This window comes from Ochotona princeps, chromosome 9 (assembly GCF_030435755.1).
Source record: "Ochotona princeps isolate mOchPri1 chromosome 9, mOchPri1.hap1, whole genome shotgun sequence".
Classification (NCBI taxonomy): domain Eukaryota; kingdom Metazoa; phylum Chordata; class Mammalia; order Lagomorpha; family Ochotonidae; genus Ochotona; species Ochotona princeps.
The window spans coordinates 29,975,378-29,998,151 of NC_080840.1; the positions used below are offsets into that span (position 1 = coordinate 29,975,378).

At 40.4% G+C, this 22,774-nt stretch overlaps 1 protein-coding gene across 1 annotated transcript in view; it reads left to right on the forward strand.

The window, feature by feature from the left end:
* SLC25A32 (solute carrier family 25 member 32) overlaps positions 1-22,774 on the forward strand; it is a 26,381-nt gene continuing 3,607 nt past the window's right edge. Inside the window, exons 1-7 of the mRNA XM_004580661.4 lie at positions 1-369; positions 6,113-6,263; positions 8,896-8,981; positions 10,392-10,552; positions 11,937-12,050; positions 12,351-12,496; positions 13,276-13,422. Of these exons, the coding sequence (XP_004580718.2) occupies positions 216-369; positions 6,113-6,263; positions 8,896-8,981; positions 10,392-10,552; positions 11,937-12,050; positions 12,351-12,496; positions 13,276-13,411 (948 nt within the window). The 5' untranslated portion in view covers positions 1-215 and the 3' untranslated portion in view covers positions 13,412-13,422. The remainder of the gene's footprint in view (positions 370-6,112; positions 6,264-8,895; positions 8,982-10,391; positions 10,553-11,936; positions 12,051-12,350; positions 12,497-13,275; positions 13,423-22,774) is intronic.

Here is a 22,774-nt window from a genome sequence, read left to right on the forward strand (position 1 = left end):
TCGCGCGTGCTCTCGGCGGCGACGTGGGGTCAGCTGCGCCCAGGCAGCTGCTGTGCGCGCACGAGTGCCCCGCCACGCGAGTGGGCACGACCCTCAGCTCGCCGACCGCGGAAGTGGGCTCGCGCCCGCGTTCTGTCACCACGGTGGCGGCCACTGCATCTCGTCCCACCACGTCCGCGGCCCTGGGCGCCGTGGTGTCGGCGGGCCCCGAGCCCATGACCGGCCAGGGACAGTCGGCGTCCCCGTCGTCGCCGTGGAGCACGGTCTTCTACCACGTCCGCTACGAGAACTTGGTGGCGGGCGTGAGCGGCGGGGTCTTGTCGAACCTGGCGCTGCACCCGCTCGACCTCGTGAAGATCCGCTTCGCGGGTAAGAGCCCACCGCAACTTGGGACCGCTGCTTCTACCTGTCAGCTCGAACTGGGGGTGGTGGGGTGGTGGTGGAGGGGACACTCAAAAGGAGACGTCGGGTCTGTCCTGGCTCTCCTGGAACTAGACTTAAAGAAGGGGAACTGGGGTGGGGAATGAGACCCCGAATAAAACATCTGTCCCTTGTCTCCCTTGCCCACCAAGACTGAGGGGTGGCGAGTGTGCGTTCAAAAATCTGCGAATGGCTGGGGTTGGAAAGTGGGAGTCAGATCCTGACTTGTAAATTGAGGAAGGGATCACCGCTCTTTAGAAAGGACTTGTCTCCAATGGAGGTGCTGTGAAATCGTTAGGGTAGCCACGTGTTTGGCAGCAATACCGAAAGGAAACTGCGGGCGCCTGGGGTCCGGCGTTCATCCCCGCAGATGGTTAGGGACACAATCCTCCGTTTGGAATACAGCCTGGTAAATTCAGCTCCGGACCGGATTCACAGATTCATAGATTCACAAATAACCTCTGATAACTTTACCAGCCTTTTGAGTTATCTTAATTGGATTAAGTGTTGTATGGGCTTTAGATGCACCTGATAGAGTATTGCTCTTGAAGGGACATATCATCTTTGTCATTTAGACATTTCTAGACATAAAACGTGGGGCAAAGTGGAATAAATGTAGATAAAACCCTAGGCATGCAGGTAGACTATGAAGATGATTGGTGGCCAGAGTGTAAGGTTCCCCCATAGAGGAGGCAAGAAGCCACTCAGGGACAGAACATCTGTAAAATGATGGAAGGTTGCCCTTAGGGAAAAACACCAGAAAGGCATATAGCTTCGTGGAGTTTATGATGCATGCACAAATAATAATGATCATTACTAAAAGTAATTCCACTGAACGTTTACTAGGATAAGCCAATGAAAGAAGAATTTTTCTCATTACACTCCTAACTAAAGGGTAAACTAACGTTGCCAGAGGTAGAAATAAAGAGTGACTCCAGAAAGTCAAGAAGCTCACAGATTAACGTATCTTTTATGCCATGTAAAAGCAATAGCCAGGACTGGGATGTTGGGAATGGGATCAAGACTAGGGACAAAGAAATGAAAGCAGCCTGGCAGCTGACGCTACCTACTGTTTGGACAGCCACCCCTGTTGATTGGAAAGAGTTCTTTTGGGGTGGGGTGGGGGCTAGTTGAATGATGGTGCACGGGGCAAAAGAAGGACAAGAAGTGCAATGAAACCCCCCCTACACACACACACAGATAGGAGGGTGTGGTGTAAAACATGCCGAAGGAAGGTGCTTTAGGTCAGCAAAGTCAGGTACTGCTAAGGGGCATGTGAAGAGAGGACTTCCAGAGTGCACTTGGAGGCCCTGGAGGAGAGCACTTGAACTGGTGAGTGAGGCAGAACCTGATTGCCCAGAGGCCAGCAAGTTCCTGGGGAGATTGTTGTTTTTCCTCAATAGAAGTACACAGTGATCCCAGAGGAGACTCTTAACTCAGCAGAGTGAAACCTGTTTAAATTCTGATGAGAAGGAGATTAGAGAAGGAGGAGGGAGGATAGTTAGGTTTCTAAGGGGAAAGTGGCGCTGAAAGGAAACAGGGTCTAGAATAATATGCAAACCTTCCAGACCAGAACCCTTAACAGGAAATACATTTTGTCTTTGCTATCCATGTCGCGTACACTCATGCACATTACACATACCCCTGCTTCAACCGTGTGAAATAGTAGTTATCCTTGCCACTTAAGTTGTCCTTTGTCATTGGTTTTTGTTTATTGCAATCTCTTTAAAAGAATAATATCAGCAATTTGCATAATTAACTCTTTGAAAAGGATGATTTATTTTGAAAGTCAGAATTAAAGGGGGACGGAAACAGAGCTCTTTCATCTGCTGGTTCCCTCCAGCATTGGTCCAGGCTGAAGCCAGGAGCTGCATCCAGGTCTCCCACATGGGTGGCAAATATCCCAGCACTTGGGCCACCTTCCAGTACTTTCAGGTCATTAGCAGGGATCTAGATGGGAAGTGAAGCAGTGGAGACGCTGACAGACACACATGTGGGATGCTGGGGTTGCAGGTAGCAGTTTGACTTTATCCACTCCACACTTAATGCCGCAATGCTAGCCACTCAACTTCTTTCTTTTTTTTTAAAAAAAAGATTTATTTTTATTACAAAGTCAGATATACAGAGAGGAGAAAAGACAGAGAGGAAGATCTTCAGTCCGATGATTCACTCCCCAAGTGAGCACAACGGGCCAGTGCGCACCGATCCGATGCCGGGAACCAGGAACCTCTTCCGGGTCTCCCACGCGGGTGCAGTGTCCCAATGCATTGGGCCGTCCTCGACTGCTTTCCCAGGCCACAAGCAGGGAGCTGGATGGGAAGTGGAGCTGCCGGGATTAGAACCGGCGCCCATATGGGATCCCGGGGCGTTCAAGGTGAGGACTTTAGCCGCTGGGCCCCTCAACTTATTTCTTAACCCATTTGTGATTTTTTAAAAATACCTGTAAAGAGCAGAAGCAGAGGAGATTAGTTTTATTAAGACATAAATTTCAGTGTATCTGTGGCAAAGAAAAGGAGTAAAACTGATGTCCAGCGAATAAAGTTGTGTTAGGATAAAATTGCTGCCTGCTCATTTTTTTTAGTCATTACATATCTTTCCTCCAAAATTAGTTTTCCCTGTGTTGATTCCATTCACCAAACATTTTTCATGTTTAGCTTGTGCTTGTTAGCATCTTTTAATGCAGTTACAGGCCTGAGAAAGTTTTGTGAGATGTGCTTAGACGTACATATGAATTCTGTAGTAGAGTATCTCTTTAAGACAATTATGAAGTTGTTTTGCTTTCTTCTTGGTTTTCCACCTTCAGAATCATGTTCCTTGGGTCCACTAGAATTGCCTTTCAAGAAAACATACTGATTATCTTAAGCACATTTGGACTTAGGTTTCTGAAATACAAGGTTTGAGGTAATAACCACATTTTTTGTGTGATTTTCAGGAATTAGCAGTTAAGACTTGCAAAAACAAAATACCACAGTGCAGCTTAACAAAAGAAATTATTTTCTTCCAGTTCTGAGGACTGGGAATCCAAGAGGAAAGAGTCAGTAGACGTGGTTTTCAGTGAGACCTCAGATCTGGGAGATGGCCGTGCTCCCCTGGTGTTTAAGCCTTGTGTAAGGACATGATTTCTTTCATCCCAAATCTCTACTCTTATATCATTTAACCTTAGCTATCTCCTCAAAGATACAGTCACACTGGGAGTTAGGTCTTCAACTTATGAATATTGGGGAAATGTGGTACATTTCTAAAAGGCCCTTGCCCTTTTTTCCAGCCTAATTCAGCTAAACCAGATCCCCACTGTTCTCCACGGCGGTGCCAGGTGCTGTATGATACATCATGTATTGGCATCAACTGTTTTCACCCATCAAACAATAAATCTATTTCTCCTCCTTCCCAAGTCAAGCTCCTCAAGCTCCTAATCCTTTTCGCCTGTTGCTGAGATATTTAGTATGATAAAGAAACCATTGATAGCTGCATTCTTCTCTGTGGTTTTGTACACCTGCTCACACTTCAGTGAATAGTCTTTCAGTAGTCCATTGCATTCCCTCATCTCCTATTTTGAATGTTCCGTTTCCCACAACGACATGGTATGAAGACATCAAGTTTATTAAGACTTATTTTTGAAAGGCTGAATTACGAAGAGAGGCAAAGACGGAGGTCTTCCATCCATTGGCTCACTCTCTAAATGGCCACGATGACTAGAGTTGGCCAAGCCAAAACCAGGAGCCAGGAACTCCCTTTGGGTCTCCCTCATGGGTGGCAGGGCTCCAAGAACTTGAACAGTCTTATGCTTTGCTTTCCCAGGCAAAAAATTGACAAGAAGACTAAATGCCATTGCTGATTGAAAATTGATGGTGTCTGAAAGTAGGATGATGGCATCATGAACTGAGATGTAGAAGGGACTAAGAAAAGTGTCTTGTTAATTGATCAAAGAGGATGCAAGGGAGACAGATTCATGGATTGTGGCCAGGTATCCGACATGGGCCTAGATGGTAGTGGTGTGTGTTTGTCATTACTTAGCACTAGAATAAGAGCAGTTTTTTACATAGTTGACAAGGATGCACGTGTATGAGGAGCACTGATTAAGGTAGGGAGGGTTGAGGCATGGGGGAAGGTGTATGGGACGAATGCTTCCAATTTTCCTTTTTTTCCCTTCTTTCCTGTTTCTAGGGAAGAAAAGGAGGGAGGGAGGGAGGGAGGGAGGAGGAGGAGGAGGAGGAGGCCACTCCCAGCTGCCTAACTACATCAGTACCTGGGGATGGGAGATGTCCACTTGATGTCATCTTTGAAACTCCAGTGTGGAGAATTAGTCCAAGGGTATTTATTACTTGAGTGGTTTACATAGTTTTTTGATAGAGGCGCTGCTGGTTTCGTTGGTCCAAGGTTGAGAAAATTCAAGGTCCATTGGCTGATGGAGTCCACCCCAGTGCATCCACTCATCCAGACACTTGAAGAGCAGCTTCTTCTTTTTTTTTTAAGATTTGTTTATTTTTATTACAAAGTCAAATATACAAAGAGGAGGAGAGACAGAGAGGAAGATCTTACGTCCGATGATTCACACCCCAAGCAGCCGCAACGGCTGGTTCTGTGCAACGGCCAGTGCTGTGCCGATCCAAAGGCAGAAACCAGGAACCTCTTCCGGGTCTCCCACATGGGTGCAGTGTCCCAAAGCATTGGGCCATCCTCGACTGCTTTCCCAGGCCACAAGCAGGGAGCTGGATGGGAAGCAGGGCTGCCGGGATTAGAACCAGCGCCCATATGGGATCCCAGTGTGTTCAAGGCGAGGACTTTAGCTGCTAGGCCACACTGCTGGACCCAAAGACCAGCTTCTTAAGGATGGGAAAGACTAGTTCAATTTTGGATTCATTCAAGTGAAATACATTTCTACTTTCTATTTTTTTTTAAGATTTATTTATTTTTATTGCAAAATCAGATATACAGAGAGGAGGAGAGACAGAGAGGAAAATCTTCCTTCTGATGATTCACTCCCTAAGTGAGCGCAATGGCCGGTGCTGTGCCATCCGGAGCCAGGAACAAGGAACCTCTCCAGGTCTCCCACACGGGTGTAGGGTCCCAAGGCTTTGGGCCGTCTTCGACTGCTTTCCCAGGCCACAAGCAGGGAGCTGGATGGGAAGCAGGGCCACCGGGATTAGAACCGGTGCCCACATGGGATCCCGGGCGTGCAAGGCGAGGACTTTAGCTGCTAGGCCACCGGCGTCAGGCCCCTCTACTTTCTATTCTGATTTTGCTTTGTGTTTACATTCGTGTGAAAGTAGAAAGAATTCCAGAGAAGTATTTTACTGTAGCCTCTACATTTTCTTTTCTGCGTCTCTTTGGATCTTTGCAGCATCCTTGATATTGAGTCTCTTGGTGATTTTATTTTGGGACAGGTATTTGCAAACATGAATATGCAAACAAATTCTTAATCATGTATATTGGTAACAAAAAAGTGTTAGATTTATTTAAAGAGGCTTTTGGATTGTTTGGAGAGTTAACTAAAATACTTCCTAAAATAATATTTGAGTGCATAATATATCTTTAATATACACTTGGATAAATTTATAAAAATTAATTTCAAGTATTAAATAATCTTGGAAAATAAATTGTTTTGGTTGATCTTTAAACTGTGTTATCTATTTATGTGTGGCTCAGAGCTAGAACTTGGCTCTTATCTCATTTTGTTTCTCCTTCAATGCAGTGAGTGATGGACTGGAACTGAGACCAAAATATAAAGGCATTTTACATTGCTTGTCTACCATTTGGAAGCTTGATGGACTACGGGGACTATATCAAGGAGTAACCCCAAATGTGTGGGGTGCAGGTTTATCCTGGGGACTCTACTTTTTCTTGTGAGTAGACCTGGGAGATATTACAGTATTAGTCATTTTTGCTTTTGGTGATTGTTATATATCAGTTGATAAGTTAGCAAGATGAGTCTAATCTGGATTTTCAAGGGTCAGGAAGAACAGAATGGCTTCTTTATTTTCTATCAGTTCTTAGTACAGGCATTTAGTCTGGGAAAAATTACTTAATAGGAAAAAGCTGAAGGGAGGAGATAGAAAAATAATCTTACAGAAGCTGTCTCCGTGAGATGAATTGAAGAAGGTGAACTGTTCTGATTACTTTTATAAGTAGAACATGCACATACAATATCAGAGCTTTTTTATTTTAATTTTGAATTTTGGATTTTATGGTACAATTCCATAGAATCTGAGCTTTCCTCCTCCAAGAATCCCCCTTCGCCCGACTGATTTTCCCCATATTGTTACAATAGTATAGTCCTTCATAAGGAGTTATAATTCCATCAGTCTGTTATTTAACATCAGAGCTTTTTAAAACTATTTGAAAAACAGCTAACTCCAGGAAGTACAAAATGAAATTGTATTACCTCTTGAGTATTTTTTAGGTATTTTGGCCGTATCAGAATTTTTGAATCTGTCTGAGTCAAAACACATTAGAAAAAGTTGAATCAGTCAAATTTGTTACTTAAGTTTTTTAAAGTGTTAGCAGAAATTGGAGGAACCTAAAACTGAGTGAATTTTCGTTTGTATGGATATCCATCCTGATAAAGAAGGATCACTTGAGTAAGTTACTCTCTCCATTTGAGAGCTCGGTTGGAGCGAGCCCAGATGAGCAGATTTCATAAATACTGAAGTATCATGAGACAGTTGTGTATTTCCCCTCTACCAGATTTTCAGGGTTATCTTCCAAAAGTGCATTTGATTCATAATGAAGTTGGAAAGTAGAAGACAGACCTTGGAGTCCTTGTGGGAACTGATACCACAGAAGATACCTGTTTAGGAACAAATGCAAATGCCAAGGTGTTACTGCCGGGGCTGGAGGCTTACTGGCTCATTCCCCTGATTTGATGTACTCCAGCCTCTTTCCCGCCTCACTTCCTGGCCTGTCAGTTACCATCACCATATAAATAACTATTACCACACGGCTTCTGGAGAAGCTGCACCAAATTCCCAGGGTGGGCACATGCAGCTCCTTGAATATAAAAGAGCATCAGTACCAGCATACAGTAGGGGGCACACAGTGCTCTAAGCACCCACTAGGATTTGAAACTGAGCCTGTGAATGAAGAAGCTTACTCTTAGTTTTCATCAATACCTAATATATTTGCTTTTTATCTCCTTTGTCATGCATTTTATAATAAGCATGTGGCAGTGTCCAAACTAATCTTAAGCTATCTTTTTTAGGGAAAGCCAAATAAAATTCAGCTTTAGTAGTAATTAAATATTTGTTCTTATTTTCAGTCCTAAGCCACGCTTAGATGTGTGGAACTACATATTTGCTCATATATATGCTGTATGAATTTGGGTTATGTAGATTCTCCAAGAGAATTTCTAAGGACAAGCCGTATGATGAAACATTTTGCTTGTTTAATGTTCAAATGGTAGTGGTAAAAATTTTAATGTTTTTCAACGGAAGCCTTCTAACAAGAAAAAAGTAGAAATCAAAGTTAGAGAAAATAAGTTGATTTGACTCACCTGCTGAGAAAAATTCAGCGATTATCTGCTGCCAAGTAAAACCACGTGTCAGTGCTGCCCTGCAGGGTGGTAGTGTTCCCTTTCTCCCATCCACCCTGGTTGTCCCTTCGCCCTTGCGCAATCTGTCCCTGCCTCTCAGTACCAAGTTCAATGCTGGCTACTGCTCGGAGCCTTCTGTGATCTATTTGTGAACTTCTTGTAATGCTGTGTTTTATGAAGATTGTTTATGCATCACTCATGGTCCTTGGTATTCTATTAAGAAGGCTCCCTCCTGTGCTTACCTTTGTGTGAGAAAGCCAGCCATAGTGCCTGAACTTGGGTGCTCAGCACATGTTTGTTAAGTGCTCCTTCTTGGATCTCTTTTGCCTTTTGTGTCCAATTTCTGCACAACCGTAACCCTGCCTCCTACCTGTTTTTCTGTCCTAGTTAATTGAGAGTGTGTGACTAACATTTTTTGAGATTTGCTTGCTAACCATATACATTTGTATGGAGACTTGGTGTAATCTTAACAACAAACAATTACCAGCATGTCCATCCTTGACAAATTCTTATTTTGTGGTTACATTACACATTGACTTTTACTTTTGGGGTACTATTAACTTATATATACTTTATTTAAAAAAAAAGATTTATTTATTTTTATTGGAAATTCAGATTTACAGAGAGAAGGAGAGACAGAGAGAAAGCTCTTACATCTGGCCGCAATGGCCAGAGCTGAGCCAATCTGAAGCCAGGAGCCAGGAGCCTTTTCCATATCTCCTACACAGCTTTGGCCCATCTTCCACTGCTTTGCCAGGTCACAAGCAGGGAGCTGGAAGGAAAGTGGAGCAGCCAGGATACGAACTGGCGACCACATGGGAACCCAGCAGTTGCAAGGCGAGAACTTCAATCACTAGACAACTGCGCTTGGCCCAAGTTACATATACCTTAATACAGATTGCTGTTTTAAGACACCTACTCTAATTGCGTGTGTGTAATTCTTTCAGTTACAATGCCATCAAGTCATATAAGACCGAAGGAAGAGCTGAGCGGTTAGAGGCGACAGAATACCTGGTCTCAGCTGCTGAAGCCGGTAAGGCCATCTATAACCTTCCAAACTCGACTTTCATTTTTACTGTTTGTTCAGTTTGCCTTGTTTCTTGGAACACCAGAATTTAAATACCCTTTTATAATCATATTAGTCAGCAAATGAGGTTTTTTAGAAAGCAGGCATTCTTCATTGGAAAAATTATAAAATTCTAGTAGTTTGAGATGATTTAGTGTAACTTTTTTGTTGTTGTTAAGGTATACTTGTAGATATCAGTACGCTTTCAAAGGTTACATAATTTAGTAACATTACATTGTTATTTAATTCCCTTCCCTTATGCATGTTTTATATCAGAAGGGAAAACATAGTGAGAATAAGTCTTTTTAAATCTTAAACTTTCGTAATTCGCAGCTTAATTTCTTTTTTTTTTTTTCAGGTTTATTGTATTTTTACTCTAAAGATAGAGTTACAGAGAGAAATAAAAACAGAAAAAATTTTCAACCTCTGGTTCACTCCCCAGATGGCCACAGTGGCCAGAGCTGAACCAATCCAAAGGAACCAGGAGCATCCTTTGAGTCTCCCACGCAGGTGCAGGAGCCTAAGGATCTGAGCCATCCTATATTGCTTTCCCAAGCCATAGCAGGGAGCTAAATGGAAAGAGAACAGCCAGGACGTGAACCAGCTGCACCTATATGGAATGTTGGTGCTGCAGTTAGAAGCTTAGCATGCTATACCAGTGTACCAGCCCCACAGCTTGTTTTATTTAAGCTTGCAGCTTGATTAAGGCAAGAACTAATCTTACTCATTTTAAAATACTTAGTTCTGTCATGAACCCAGCTTGTAACAAGACTGAATAAATACTTGTGTAGTGAAAGAACACTCAGCAAATGGGGAATTTAACCAGATGGCATGGTTTACAAAATGATTATTCTTTTTTATGAAATGTGATATGTAACTTATTACATTACATAGTTATTTCATTTTTAAGGGGATACTAGCTTACTTTGAATAGATTTCAGGAAGATTGTGATAAGGCTGGGATGGATATACGTAACACAGATAACTGAAATGTTAGGTTTCTGGTTCTTTCCCCCCCACCTCTGGTTTATGCCATTTCCTATTTTTAAGATGGCATTTCCTTACCATCTAGTCTGTGTATCAGGCCACATTGTTTAGGGGTCAGGATACCTTTTCTGTCCTCATATCCTTCAATGTGTGAGGGTAGAAACTCCCTTTTAACTTACCTCTCACTGACTATGTAAAGAATTTTTTAGTATCAACAAAAACTTAATCTACCATCTATCCATAACAATGTGTCTCCAAGACCACATCTCCCCGTGCCAGGTACAGTCCCTGTACAACTCCATCCCCTGTGTAAATGGACTGTTCTTAATCTGAACTATAAAAAAGCAAGCAGTACTATGTGCTGAGTAATTTGTTTAAATCTGGTTTTAGGAGCCATGACCCTTTGCATTACAAACCCATTATGGGTGACAAAAACTCGCCTCATGTTACAGTATAATGGAGTTGTAAGTTCCTCACAGCGGCAATATAAAGGAATGTTTGATGCACTTATGAAAATATATAAGTATGAAGGTGTGCGTGGATTATATAAGGTAAGGATTTATTATCAGTATATTTTGAATAACTGAAAATTGTCATTTCTATTGTCTCTGTGGTTTCAGTTCTGAATTACCTAACATCAGTCCTAAAAGGAAGCAAATCTTAGGCAACAAACAATTTGTGAAAATTGAAGACTAGCTTATCAGTGTTGAGATGGTGTGATAAGCTGTTTCTCTTCACTTCCACAAGCTGTGTACTCTTGACACTGGTAGCTTTAAGAACGGTCTGCAACTTTGTCAAGTGTTTCTTCAACGCAACCAGGTCGCCCACTCTTTACCACACTCCTTGGAAGATGTGGTCTCCAGGGAACTTAGGAAATATAGCATGGAAAAGAGTTCTGTGCGCCTACTAGAATCTTATATTTGGTAGGATTTTTAAGAATTTAAAAGTACCAAAAATATACCCAGATCCTTCTTGATAGCATTTTTGAAATCCCCTCCTGATGGCAGTAATATCCTCTTATATTCCCTCTTTTCCCCCTCCCTCTCATGCTCCCATCCTTTACTTATTCAGATAAAATATTTTTAAGGCCATATTTAGTTTAAAATTTAAATTAGAGCTTGAACTTCAGTTTGTTTTCCAAGAATGGTATAATGCATTTTTAAATCTTATATTTTATAAGATTATGAATTGGGGGCCCGGCGGCGTGGCCTAGCGGCTAAAGTCCTCTCCTTCAAAGCCCCGGGATCCCATATGAGCGCCGGTTCTAGTCCCGGCAGCTCCACTTCCCATCCAGCTCCCTGCTTGTGGCCTGGGAAGGCAGTTGAGGACAGCCCAATGCATTGGGACACTCTACCCACGTGGGAGACCTGGAAGAGGTTCCTGGTTCCCGGCATCAGATTGGCACAGCACTGGCCCGTTGCGGCTCACTTGGGGAGTGAATCATCGGACGGAAGATCTTCCTCTCTGTCTCTCCTCCTCTCTGTATATCTGGCTGTAATAAAATGAATAAATCTTTAAAAAAAAATTCTAAAAAAAAAAAATAAGATTATGAATTACTTTCACTCAATTCTGTGCTTTTTTCCCCCATCTTTACTGCCTTTTTTCGGATACTGATGCTTAGTCCATTTAGTTATTACCTTGATTTCTTGATTTTTCTAAAATTTATTTTCCCTTTCATATCCCATTTCTTAATAGTGTAGGTCTTTATGTTTGTATGTATACTGTTTAAATAAAAATGTGAAGATCCAGTTGTTAACTTTAAAAAAGTACAAATGCTGTTTTTAATCTTCTATAAGGACTTAGAATTTACATAAGACTGAAATGAGTTTCGTTAAAGTACTGTATAAGAGGGGTGGAAAAATATTTTAAAATATATGCAGCATTTCTTTGAAAATATATTGTTTGGTTGGTCTTTCTAAATTTGTTGCCATTTAGGGATTTGTTCCTGGGCTCTTTGGGACATCCCATGGTGCACTTCAGTTTATGGCCTATGAATTACTGAAATTGAAGTACAACCAACACCTCAATAGAATACCAGAAGCCCAACTGGTAAGAGAATTCTTTTAAAAGTGATATTGTTTGCTTTTTTTTTCTTCCCTTTTTTGCATTTAATGAGTGAAAATTCTGTCATACTCTGGTAGTATTGCTATAAAGATGAATGCTAACTTTGCCACTATGATTATTTAAATATTTATAGGCTGAAGGGACACTAATGTTAAAAATAGAACCCATTAATTGTATAGTTCATATTAAAAGGAAGCTATTTGTATTTTTTTCCTACTTATTATCAACGTGTATGTCTCATTTCTGTCTAAAGGAAAGCATAAATGGTTTGTACTCTCATTTCAGAGTACAGTGGAATATATATCTGTTGCAGCATTATCTAAAATATTTGCTGTAGCAGCAACATACCCATACCAAGTTGTGAGAGCTCGTCTACAGGATCAACACATGATTTACCAAGGTGTGACTGATGTGATTGCGAGGACTTGGAGGTGAGAGCATGTGGTATAAACAAGTTGCTCTAGTGAGATACCTTGCACATCTTAATATGGGTTTTACAGCAGAAAGTGTAAATATGTGCTGTGGTGAAATCATGGCTGGTGGTTCCTGCTTTTCCATTTATTACCTAAATAACCCTGGGCTTAATTTCTCTAAGGCTTGATTTCTTCATTTATAAAATTAGACTGAATTGACAAGGTTGTAACAAAAATAGAATTGAGATACATAAAAGTATTTTGAAAAATAGTAAATCAGAATTTAGGTATCCACTGAATGGCACTGCATATAAAAAGATACATGCCTACCTTAGTACATTTGAGAAGGCACTGGTACTGCAATTTTTGTAAGTATTTGTCTCTGTGTTTAGAGGAGAAATATGTTTTTCAACATGAAAATAATTCAGCTGCTGTAGAAAGACAAGTAAATATCTCCACATTTCCCTTTAATTCTAAAAGACCAGAGCAGAATATTTAGAATAGTCAAATTGAATTCAATCCATGAAATATTCAAGAAGTGTAATTTATCTTAAGTGACAGAATTCTACCATATCATGTATTGTAAACATTAACAAATAATTTTGTATGTTTATGTATGCTGTATTTAGTATTGTGTGACATTTATGTAAGCTGTAAGACTTCCAATGACTGTTTTAGTTCAGTGAAAGCTTCTGCCTGTTCTTACCCTCAAAATAATTCAAAAAAGGCGATTAACGTTTGTATTTTCAAACTAGCATGTTAGGAAACTAAGCATACATCTCTTTTTCCCTGTAAAGGAAGGAAGGCATCGGTGGATTTTACAAAGGAATTGCTCCCAATTTGATCAGAGTGACTCCAGCCTGCTGTATTACCTTTGTGGTGTATGAAAATGTCTCACATTTTTTACTTGACCTTAGAGAAAAGAGGAAGTAACCTGGAAGAAGGTAATTCCAACATATCTGCCCAAGGCAGCAGAAAGCTCCTTGTATTTGAGATGTAAAACCCAGAAGAATGCTGCATAGCAGCATGGCTCATAAACAAAATGGGTCTGTAACCGTTAGAAGTCAAAGTAGTAAATCTCCACAATATTTTTCTGATTTTTTGTCTTCGCTATTTGAATGGGACGTGCTATCTCTGCCTGAAATGGCCACCATCAATACAAAGTTAAAACGGATACCAAGTGTAGAGTTTGATAAATGGATTAGTAAAATGTGCTGCTTTTTCTGAACTCATTTGCCTGGATTGGCTTTAAAACTGACTGTTGTGCAATAGCAAGAAAATGACTTCCTGTAAGTCATACATATCTCAAGGGAAAATTAAACTTTAAGGATTTACTTTATAAGGGGTGGACCAAATCTAGACCTTTCAGAATTGGGAAGTGTTAGAATAAAATTCTTTGCAACTGTGCTTTAATTTTAATTCAGTTGGAACATACTAGCTAGATATATTTTCGAGTTAAATACTTCTCTGAGAAATATCTGAGAGCTGTTGTCATTTCATAGCTATTTTTTCTTCCCAGAGACTTTCATAATTTAAACTGTAATCCTGGATCCAGTTCTCTTTTTGATAGATGTTTAGTATCTTTATACTTAGAAAATTTAAACTTCCAGGACACAGCTCCATCAGCTAATATTAGCATACGTTACTAAATAATTTATTGGTGATGCTCAATAAATCACCTTTTACAGATACTGGAATGTTTGGGATGTGTTTGTTAGACTGAATGCAAGTGAGAAATTTTTAACTTTGGTTTTTGGATACACAGATCCAGGATCCCAAATAAATGGTTAATCTACGCTGGTTGTTTAAAATCAGGTTGAAATCCACATTACATTAATGACCATAATTGAGTTTTGATATGTCTTGTTGATATCTGCAGATATAAAGTCCTGACCTCAAAGAATGCCAGAGTAATTATTTCATTTTATTATAAACATCTCTGAGTGCTCTTGCTTACTCTCTATTTGTTGTAAATAAAATATTTGGTTTTTAAGCCATATTTAAATGGTTCCTTGAAAATGGGTCTATTTTTTTGTATTTTTGAAATGACATTGTTTTTAAAATAAAGGTAAAATGATAAGTACCTAATTGTATTTAATATATCGTATACAATTATTAGGGATGTTTTATAAATTAAGTGGGATTTCTTTTAATACTCCAGATAATGCCTTAATTCATATGGCATCTTGATATTTATTCACAAATGCAGATATGAGCTACAGTGATATTTGGAACCATTATTTGAATATCTCCTATTACCCCCCAATTTTTAATAAAACATAATTCTTGTCCTCAAAAAGAATACAAGATTATGTAGTAAGTAAATATGCATGAAGGTACCTACAGCCCTAAATTAAGAATATGCAATGAAAAAATTTCTACAAGCCCTGTAAGAGTTCTGGCATAAACAATAACAATGAGAACATTCCTGCCCTCCTAATTTTCATTTAGTGTAAGTTACAGAAAGTCAAAAAATATACGCATAATAGACCGTTGGTCTTTTTTTAAATTGAAGTTGTATTTATTTAACTGAAGGAGTGAAAGGGAGATAGAGCTCTTCCTTCTACTGCTTCACAAATGCATACAGCAGCTGGGACTGGGCCAGGCCACAGCCACAACTCGGGAATACTATTTAAATAGTCCTCAGCTGGGTGGCAGGAACTCAAGGACTTGAGCCATCATCTGTAGCCTCCCAGAAGCTGGATGAAATACAGTTTTGGAACTTGATTGCAGGCAATCTGTTAAGCCCAAACAGTGGCTTAACATGCTATACCACAACACCTGCCTCAGTCTGCTTTCAGGTATTAAATACCATTAAAAAAAAAACTAGATTTGGACATCTTAGGATGATTAGAGACAGGAAAAGTCTCTTTTGGGAGATAATAGAAGAAGCAAGACACAATGAAATAGGAAACATTCAAAACAGACAGAATAGGAAGTACAGAAAGCCTTAAAACAGGATTAAACAGGGCTGTACGGTGTGCCAAGAGAGGAGCTTGGCGGGCTGGACTGTCTGGTTTCAAGTCTCAACTTTTCTGCTGTTTGAGCTTAAGGAATCATTTTAACCTCTGTCTGAAGTTTCTTCATCTGTAAATAATGAGGTACTTGGTAGCAGTACCTCAGATTGGGATCCTTGGACAAGTGATTGAGGGATTGCTTTTAGGAGAAAATTTCAATAAAACAAAAGAAACAGGATTAAGTCAGGTACAGAATTTCAAAAGCCTCAGCCTGACCCTACCAGCCACTGTGCAGAATGAATTGGACCACAGAAGCCCTGCCCACAGGTGACGCATGTGGGTCCTTAGGTTCCCACGTCAGGCAGTCTGGACGGCAGCAATGGAGAGGGATGCCAGGGTGCCTGTCCTTGGCCAAGAGGTATTTTCCACATGAGGGTAGAATTGTGAACTCTTTGAGACCAACACTTTCAGTACCTGGGCCATGGGTCTACCAGTCTTCTACAAGAAATCTGGGTTACCAAGAGTGCTTGTCACAAATGAGGATATTAAAGGCACATGGCTGGAGGATATTGACAGAATGAAGTGAATTAACCCAAATAAATAGTTTACCACCAGGGCTTGAGCTAGTAAACATTACTAGCAGCCAGACCTTGTCAAGCTTTACAATCTTAGGGATGAAGTTTAATTTCATGAAAAATCAATCTGGTGACTGAATGGAGAATCAGTCAAGATGCAAGCAAGAGGAGCATGGATCCAAGTTAAGTTTTTCAGGAGCTGATGGTAGTTTGTACACAGTTGATGCAGTCAAAAGGAGCAGTCAGGGCAAAGAAAGCACATGTGGGCTCTCTGAAGCAGTAAATTGTCAGGCAAGGTGGCAATGAAATAGAGATAGCTCAAAGATGGGCCAGAACTAGAGAACTCTCAGTGTTTAGGTTTTACTGAGAAAAAGAAAAGAGGAGTGAATGATTAAAACAGAGACATGGATTACAGAGGAAGACCAATCAGATAAAAAGAGCAAATTCGAGAAAGAAGATGCTATCATTTGTGTCAATAATTCAGTAGGGCGAAGATTGATGCCGCGGATAACTTTGAGCACATTCAAATTATAAAGGCTGAAGACAGATTGCAGGCAGCTCAGCGGGTGGGGCAACCTACAGGGATTCATTTCACTAAAGGTTCTTCTTTCCTGTATTTTGGAGGACAAGAGAAATGGTCACAAACTTTAGCTTGGAAAAAGCTCTCTGAGTCTAAGAAAGAATGGAGATAGATGAAATTGGCTAAGAAAAAAACAGCAGATTACTAAAATGAGATCTGGAAAGAAATGAGGAAAATACCTGTGCAGACCAAAAGCAAACAAACTTGTCTGGAACTCTGCACCTGAGCATGTGATCTAGTGATGGATGCCAAACTTTGAAAAGAAAGCTATATTACTTTACATTGGGCTTTTGTGGCCCAACAGTATTTAAAAAGCCATGTTTTTTAAACACCACACTAAAAGAAACGTCAGCTTTAAGAAGTATACTTTAATTCATGAGTCATCAGTTAGGAATTTTATTTTGAAAGTGCATACATTATTCAATATAAAACCTTCCAAATAAAGTATGCACTATTGCCACTTTCACAGCAAAGTCTCTTTTGCAATTATAAAATGATTCAAGATAATTACTTCACCTCTATGCCTGTCTGCTACAAGTGTGTTAAGTAACATGCAGAAAATATATAAAGTTTTAAGATACTTTCTAAAGAAATAATTAGGAACTGGCTCTGAAGTACCTGTAACAATGCTGTTCTTATGAAAAGCATGAAGAAAGATAATTGAGCAGAAGACAAAAAAGTAACAAAAGTTTCTTGTGGAAGGTTCATACAAAAAAGTTGGATAATTTGGAAATTCTTCCTATTACATTTTTTTTCCAAGTCAGGTACGGTTTATTAGGCCATTTTTATAGATAAGGAAAACAAAGAGAAAGGTCAGATAACTGCCAAAGTCAGACATCTAGTAGCTACAGTTTGACTTCAACATTTTTGAGGTTTCAACCTCTATAAATCTTTTCTTTTTTTCATTTTTTATTGTCATTTTGTGATACAGTTCCATAGACTCTGGAATTTCCCTTACCCCCCCCCCACAGTCCCCACTTCCCCACTGAGTTCCCCCATATTATTAAAATTGTATGGTTCTTCATAAACAGTCATAAGCCCATCATTGTAGGTATGGACAATGGCAGAGAGTCCAGCATCCTATCGTCAAGATGTATTTAACATTTAATTGGGAGTCCATCTTTGATCTGGAAGTAGAGATGCATACTGCATTGTATCCTCACATCTGGATATGATAGTCTCCATTACACAGTTACTATATATCCCCTTAAACAAAAAGCCACAAAACAAAAAGAAGGAAAAGCCACAAAACAAAATCAACAACAGAAAAAAATAGAAATTTACAACGCCATGAAGTTAAATAACATGCTACTGATTGACTAAGATGTCACTGAAGAAATGGAAAATAAAATCAAGAACCTTCTTGAAGAAAATGATGCTACTGTATGACCTATGAGTCAGTAAAGAATTTGATGAGAAAAAAGTGTTTTGGAGAAATGAAACTAAAAGCAAAAGCATCAAAATCTGTGAGATACAGTTTCCGCTGATCTTTTTTGGTGAGATGTGTCTCCTGTAGGCAACAAACAGATGGGTTTTGTTCTTTTAATCCAGCCTACAAATCAATGATGTTTGATTGATGAGTTTAAGTCATTTACATTCAGGGTTGATATAAGTAAATGGTAATTTGGTCCTGTCATTTTAGCAATGAGTTGTTCATTGATTTAGTCTTCTGTTATTTTACTGGGACTTTCTTCACACTTGCCTTTGATTTTGGTATGTGCTCTTCTTTTCTCTGTCAAGAGAACATCTTGAAGTATCATTAGATGGGCAGGTTTGGAAGAGACAAACTCTTAACTTTACTGTGGAAGAATTTTATTTCATTTTCAAAGACAAAGGAAAGCTTCACTGGATATGTTATTCTGGACTGACAATTTTTTGCTTTTAGAATCTGTAATATGTCATTCCATTCTCTTCTGACCCATCGAGTTTCCTGTAAGAGGTCTCCTGTGAATTTAATTGCCATTCCTATACGGAAAAATTGATTATTTTCACGTGGTATTTAAGGATCTTTTCCTTATTTTCGATTGAAGAGAGCTTAATTATCGTGTGTTGTGAAAATCACTTTTGTTCAACCCTGTTGGGAGTTCTGTGCCTCTCTTGCATGTTGTTTCTCAATTCTTTGTCCAGATTAGGGAAATTGTCCTTTATTATTATATCATTAAGTACATTTTTAAACCCAGCTTCTCTTTCTGCACCTTCTGGAACTCCCATAACTCTTATATTTTGCCTTTTAATAGTGTCTCGTATTTCTTGAATACTTTTTTTTAGCTTGACCCAGCTCTGCTTTGAGTTTGTTGTTTCCTCCTGGTGACAAGAAATATCTTCCAATTCTGAGATTCTTTATTCTGCTTCCTTCATTCTATTGAGACATTCCACTGAATGTTTAACTTGCTCTATTGCATCATTCATTTCCAATAATTCAACTTGATTTTGTTTCAGTGTTGCTGTCTTGTATGTGACATATTGCTTAAATTCCTGCATGTGCTTCTCACTGTTAGTAAGAGGCTTTATAACAAGTGTTTTGAATTCTGTATCCCCCATTTTCTTGCTGTATTTCTCAGTTAACTCTGAGGTTGGCAAAGGTTTGCTCCTTTGCAGAGGAGTCTTCAGTAATACTCATTGTGCCTCTGTCTTTTCTTTTGCTCTTGCTCATTGTACTTCTGGTTAGCAGATTCTTCTCCTTAGGGCAGGTTTCTAAGCTGTCACCCACAAGTCTGCAATTCAGTTTTATTTATTGTGGTTAGTACATGGTTCTTTGTTTGCAGTCACTTCTGCTACTCCTCCAGTGAGTTTCAGATCTGGGCTCTTATGTTAGACTTTCAACTTGGTCTCAGTAGTGCCGGCTCCTCACTCAGCACTCTTCACCTACTGTGATCTCATGCTCAGGCTGCACTGTTGTCTGTACAACCTTTCTCCCTTGAGCAGTTCCCAGGGTTAGGGAAACACCAGGTGTCCTAAATAACTAGGCTTTTGGTGGTACTGATCTTCCTAGAACCTGTTGACCATTAGGTCTGAGGGCCACATGGACCTATTTTGACCTGTAGGATGCCAAAATCGGTATTATTTTCCCTGTGGGGCCAGTGCAATGCACTGAGTTCATTGAGTTCATTCCCAGCTCATTGCATAAACAGCTCACTGTTGTCCCTGCAGTGTCAAAGCCTTTTTGAGATTGTACAAAATGTACAAAATGCCACCTGATGTGACACTCGTTGAGTTTTTGATCTGCTAGCTGTTAGGTCTTGGGGCTACCCGGACCTGTTTTGGGTGGAAACTGTAGGGTACCACGTCATTGCAAATCACTGAATCAGAAATGAGTTTACTCCCAGCTTGTACATGTGCAGTCCTTTGCCTCCCTACACAAAATGGCACCTGATTTGGCTCTGCTAGCGGTCTGAGCTGTGAAATCCATGCTGTTCTCGCACTGCCAGTTTGGGACCTGCTGCTGCTCTGTTGTGGTCCCGGTCAAATCAAACAAACCAGCAGGACGGGCTGCTCTTTCACTGGATTCACCTCTTGAGCCCCCAGTGAACTCCCCTTCCCACCTGGGTGCTGGTGGAGTTCAGATCATTGCTGACTGAATGCCGCTGGGGGTATCTGGTCACTACAACACCACACCATTGTCTCCACTGCTTTCCTGTGTCCATTAGTCTCTAGTTGTCCCTCTGCTGTCAATCTGTCCTCTCCTGTTTCCTGGAATGTGCCCTCTGCTTTACCCTGGCTAATGTTTCTTCTCCATGTATTTAAACGTGTCCTTACCCTATTCTGCCATCTTGATTTTCCCTATTACGTTTTATGAGATCAAATATGACAGGTTTATGTTAGTTATGTCATTGTCTCCTCAAGGCTAGGAAGTTATAAAATCAGTTTACACTCAGCATGTCAAAAGGAAAGGAAACAAACTGCTTTTGATGGTTCACACTCATATCTTTCATATGTGAGTTCTAAACTAAGACATAGATAAGCGGTAGATAGAATGGAATATTTTAATAGTGGTGAGGCTAATATTAAGTCCCAGGGCCTGGTGCGAGGCTTAGTGGCTAAAGTCCTCGCCCTGAACATGCTGGGATCCCATATGGGTGTCAGTTCTAGTCAGCTGCTCCACTTCCCATCCAGCTCCCTGCTTGTGGCCTGGGAAAGCAGTCGAGGATGGCCCAAATACCCTGCACCCATGTGGGAGACCTAGAGGAGGTTCCTGGCTCCGGATTGGCGCAGCACTGGCTGTTGTGATCACTTAGAGAGTGAACCGTCGGACGGAAGATCTTGCTCTCTGTCTCTCCTCTCTGTGTATCTGACTTTGTAATAAAAATAAATAAATCTTAAAAAAAAAATTAAGTCCCAGATCACAGAGATATTTCTATCCAGCCATGGATAACACTGTTTTAGAACCGGCCCTTGCAAAATTTAAAGCACGGAGGAATTGGGCAAAATGGTTCTGTGTAAGGAGCTTATGACCAAGAAAAAAGTGCTGTTCATGCTTACTTCCTGTCCTAAACTGCCTGCTATGGTTTCAGTGTCCCCACCAAACTTACGCTGCAGTCCAGTACTGTGGTGAGACAATAAGAGGACAGAAACTTGAGTCTGACTGTGGTAGTTTATTCAAGTTAAATAAGACCATAGGGCTGTATGCTCATCCAGTGAGGCTGGGTTCATGCGAAGAGGCCCTATATGATTTCGTCTACCCTCCGGACCCAGCAGAGTTTCCACCAGCAAGAAGGATCTCTCATCAACCATCGCATCTTGAACTTCACAGTCTTCAGAATCATGAGCCAAATAAACCTGCTTTTCTTGTAAACTCAGTCTGTGATGTTCGACTACAGCAGAAAATGGACAAGGATACCAATCAGGTAACTACCTTTCCATCAATTTAGGTCCAAACAAGAGGAAGAACACACAGTGAATTAAGTGGGTGAAGTTTGAAGAGTTTTTACATTACATACAGTATTATGAATATGTTAACAAAGCTCTAACTAAGTACCTTATGGCTGAGAGGTTACCAAGGAAAGACAAACTTGGAAGAGGGCACACTGCAGATTGGTTGCAGATCCCAGCCTAATTCTCAGGCCTTCTCAGCACAGCTACATCAACAGCTTCCCTGGATCACCAGCCGGATGGCCTCTAGGGAGGTGATCAGCTTTCTTAATAGCATTAGCCAATCCCCCAGTAGATCTCTTCATCTAACCATCACTTATTCATACCATTTATCTAATTTCTTGGTTCCATAGAGAATAGAGAATTATTGACTAATACTTCTACCACTTATATTGGGTCATAGGAAGAACAAAGAGTCTCCAAAATTTCACAAAGAAAGCATATTTGGAAAAGATATGCATAGATTTCAATTTTTGTGCCAATGTAAACATATTTAAATTCCAGTTTCCAAGAACTTTTAAAGATAAACTTCTGTAGTGCTTTCTCTTCCAAAGTATGTACCACGTCCCATAAAACAGAATCCCATTCTATCAGGAACTTGTCTCCTGATTTGATAATGAATGTTCAATAAAGCCATTTCTCCTTTCACCACTGCCAGGTTTTGGGGTGTCTGGTGAGATCAGTTAGCTCCATAGGGTGGGCTTCTTTGTTGCAGTTTCTCTGCTATTTGGTGCAGTGTCTCGATCAGCAGCAATGCTGTGCAGAATGCTGTGGCATTAGAGAAAGCATTTGGTGAATCTACAAATGTTAGTGCTAACAGAAGTATTACGAGCAGAGAGGGTAAATCTATATGTAGATTATATATATATTTCATGGAGGACACATCTCTGCCCCACATGGTGAGAAAGGTCTGATGGAACCAGCATGTCACTAGGGCAAGTTGCCTTATTAAAGACTAGTGTTGGTCTCTCGTTGGTCTCTCCTGCTGGCAAATCAAGTATGCAGTAGTAAGGCTAACCAGGTTACCCTGGATAAAGGAAATTCCACCATGTTCACTCCACACATGGCCTCCATTCCTACCACTGGGCCACTTTACTTACAGGTCCACTGAAGAACTTGCTCTGACAGTATGGCTTTTTTTTCTCATGCTTACATCCTCTGCAGTGGATGGTCATACCACTCAGGTAGTATGCTGGTGACCATTAGAATGAAAGAGAACACATTTGAGAAATGTCAGAAGAGAATCAAAAGAACTTCTAAGCAAATATAGAGGAGAATCAGATGTCAAAAGTTTCAGTTCTGGAATACTAGAAAA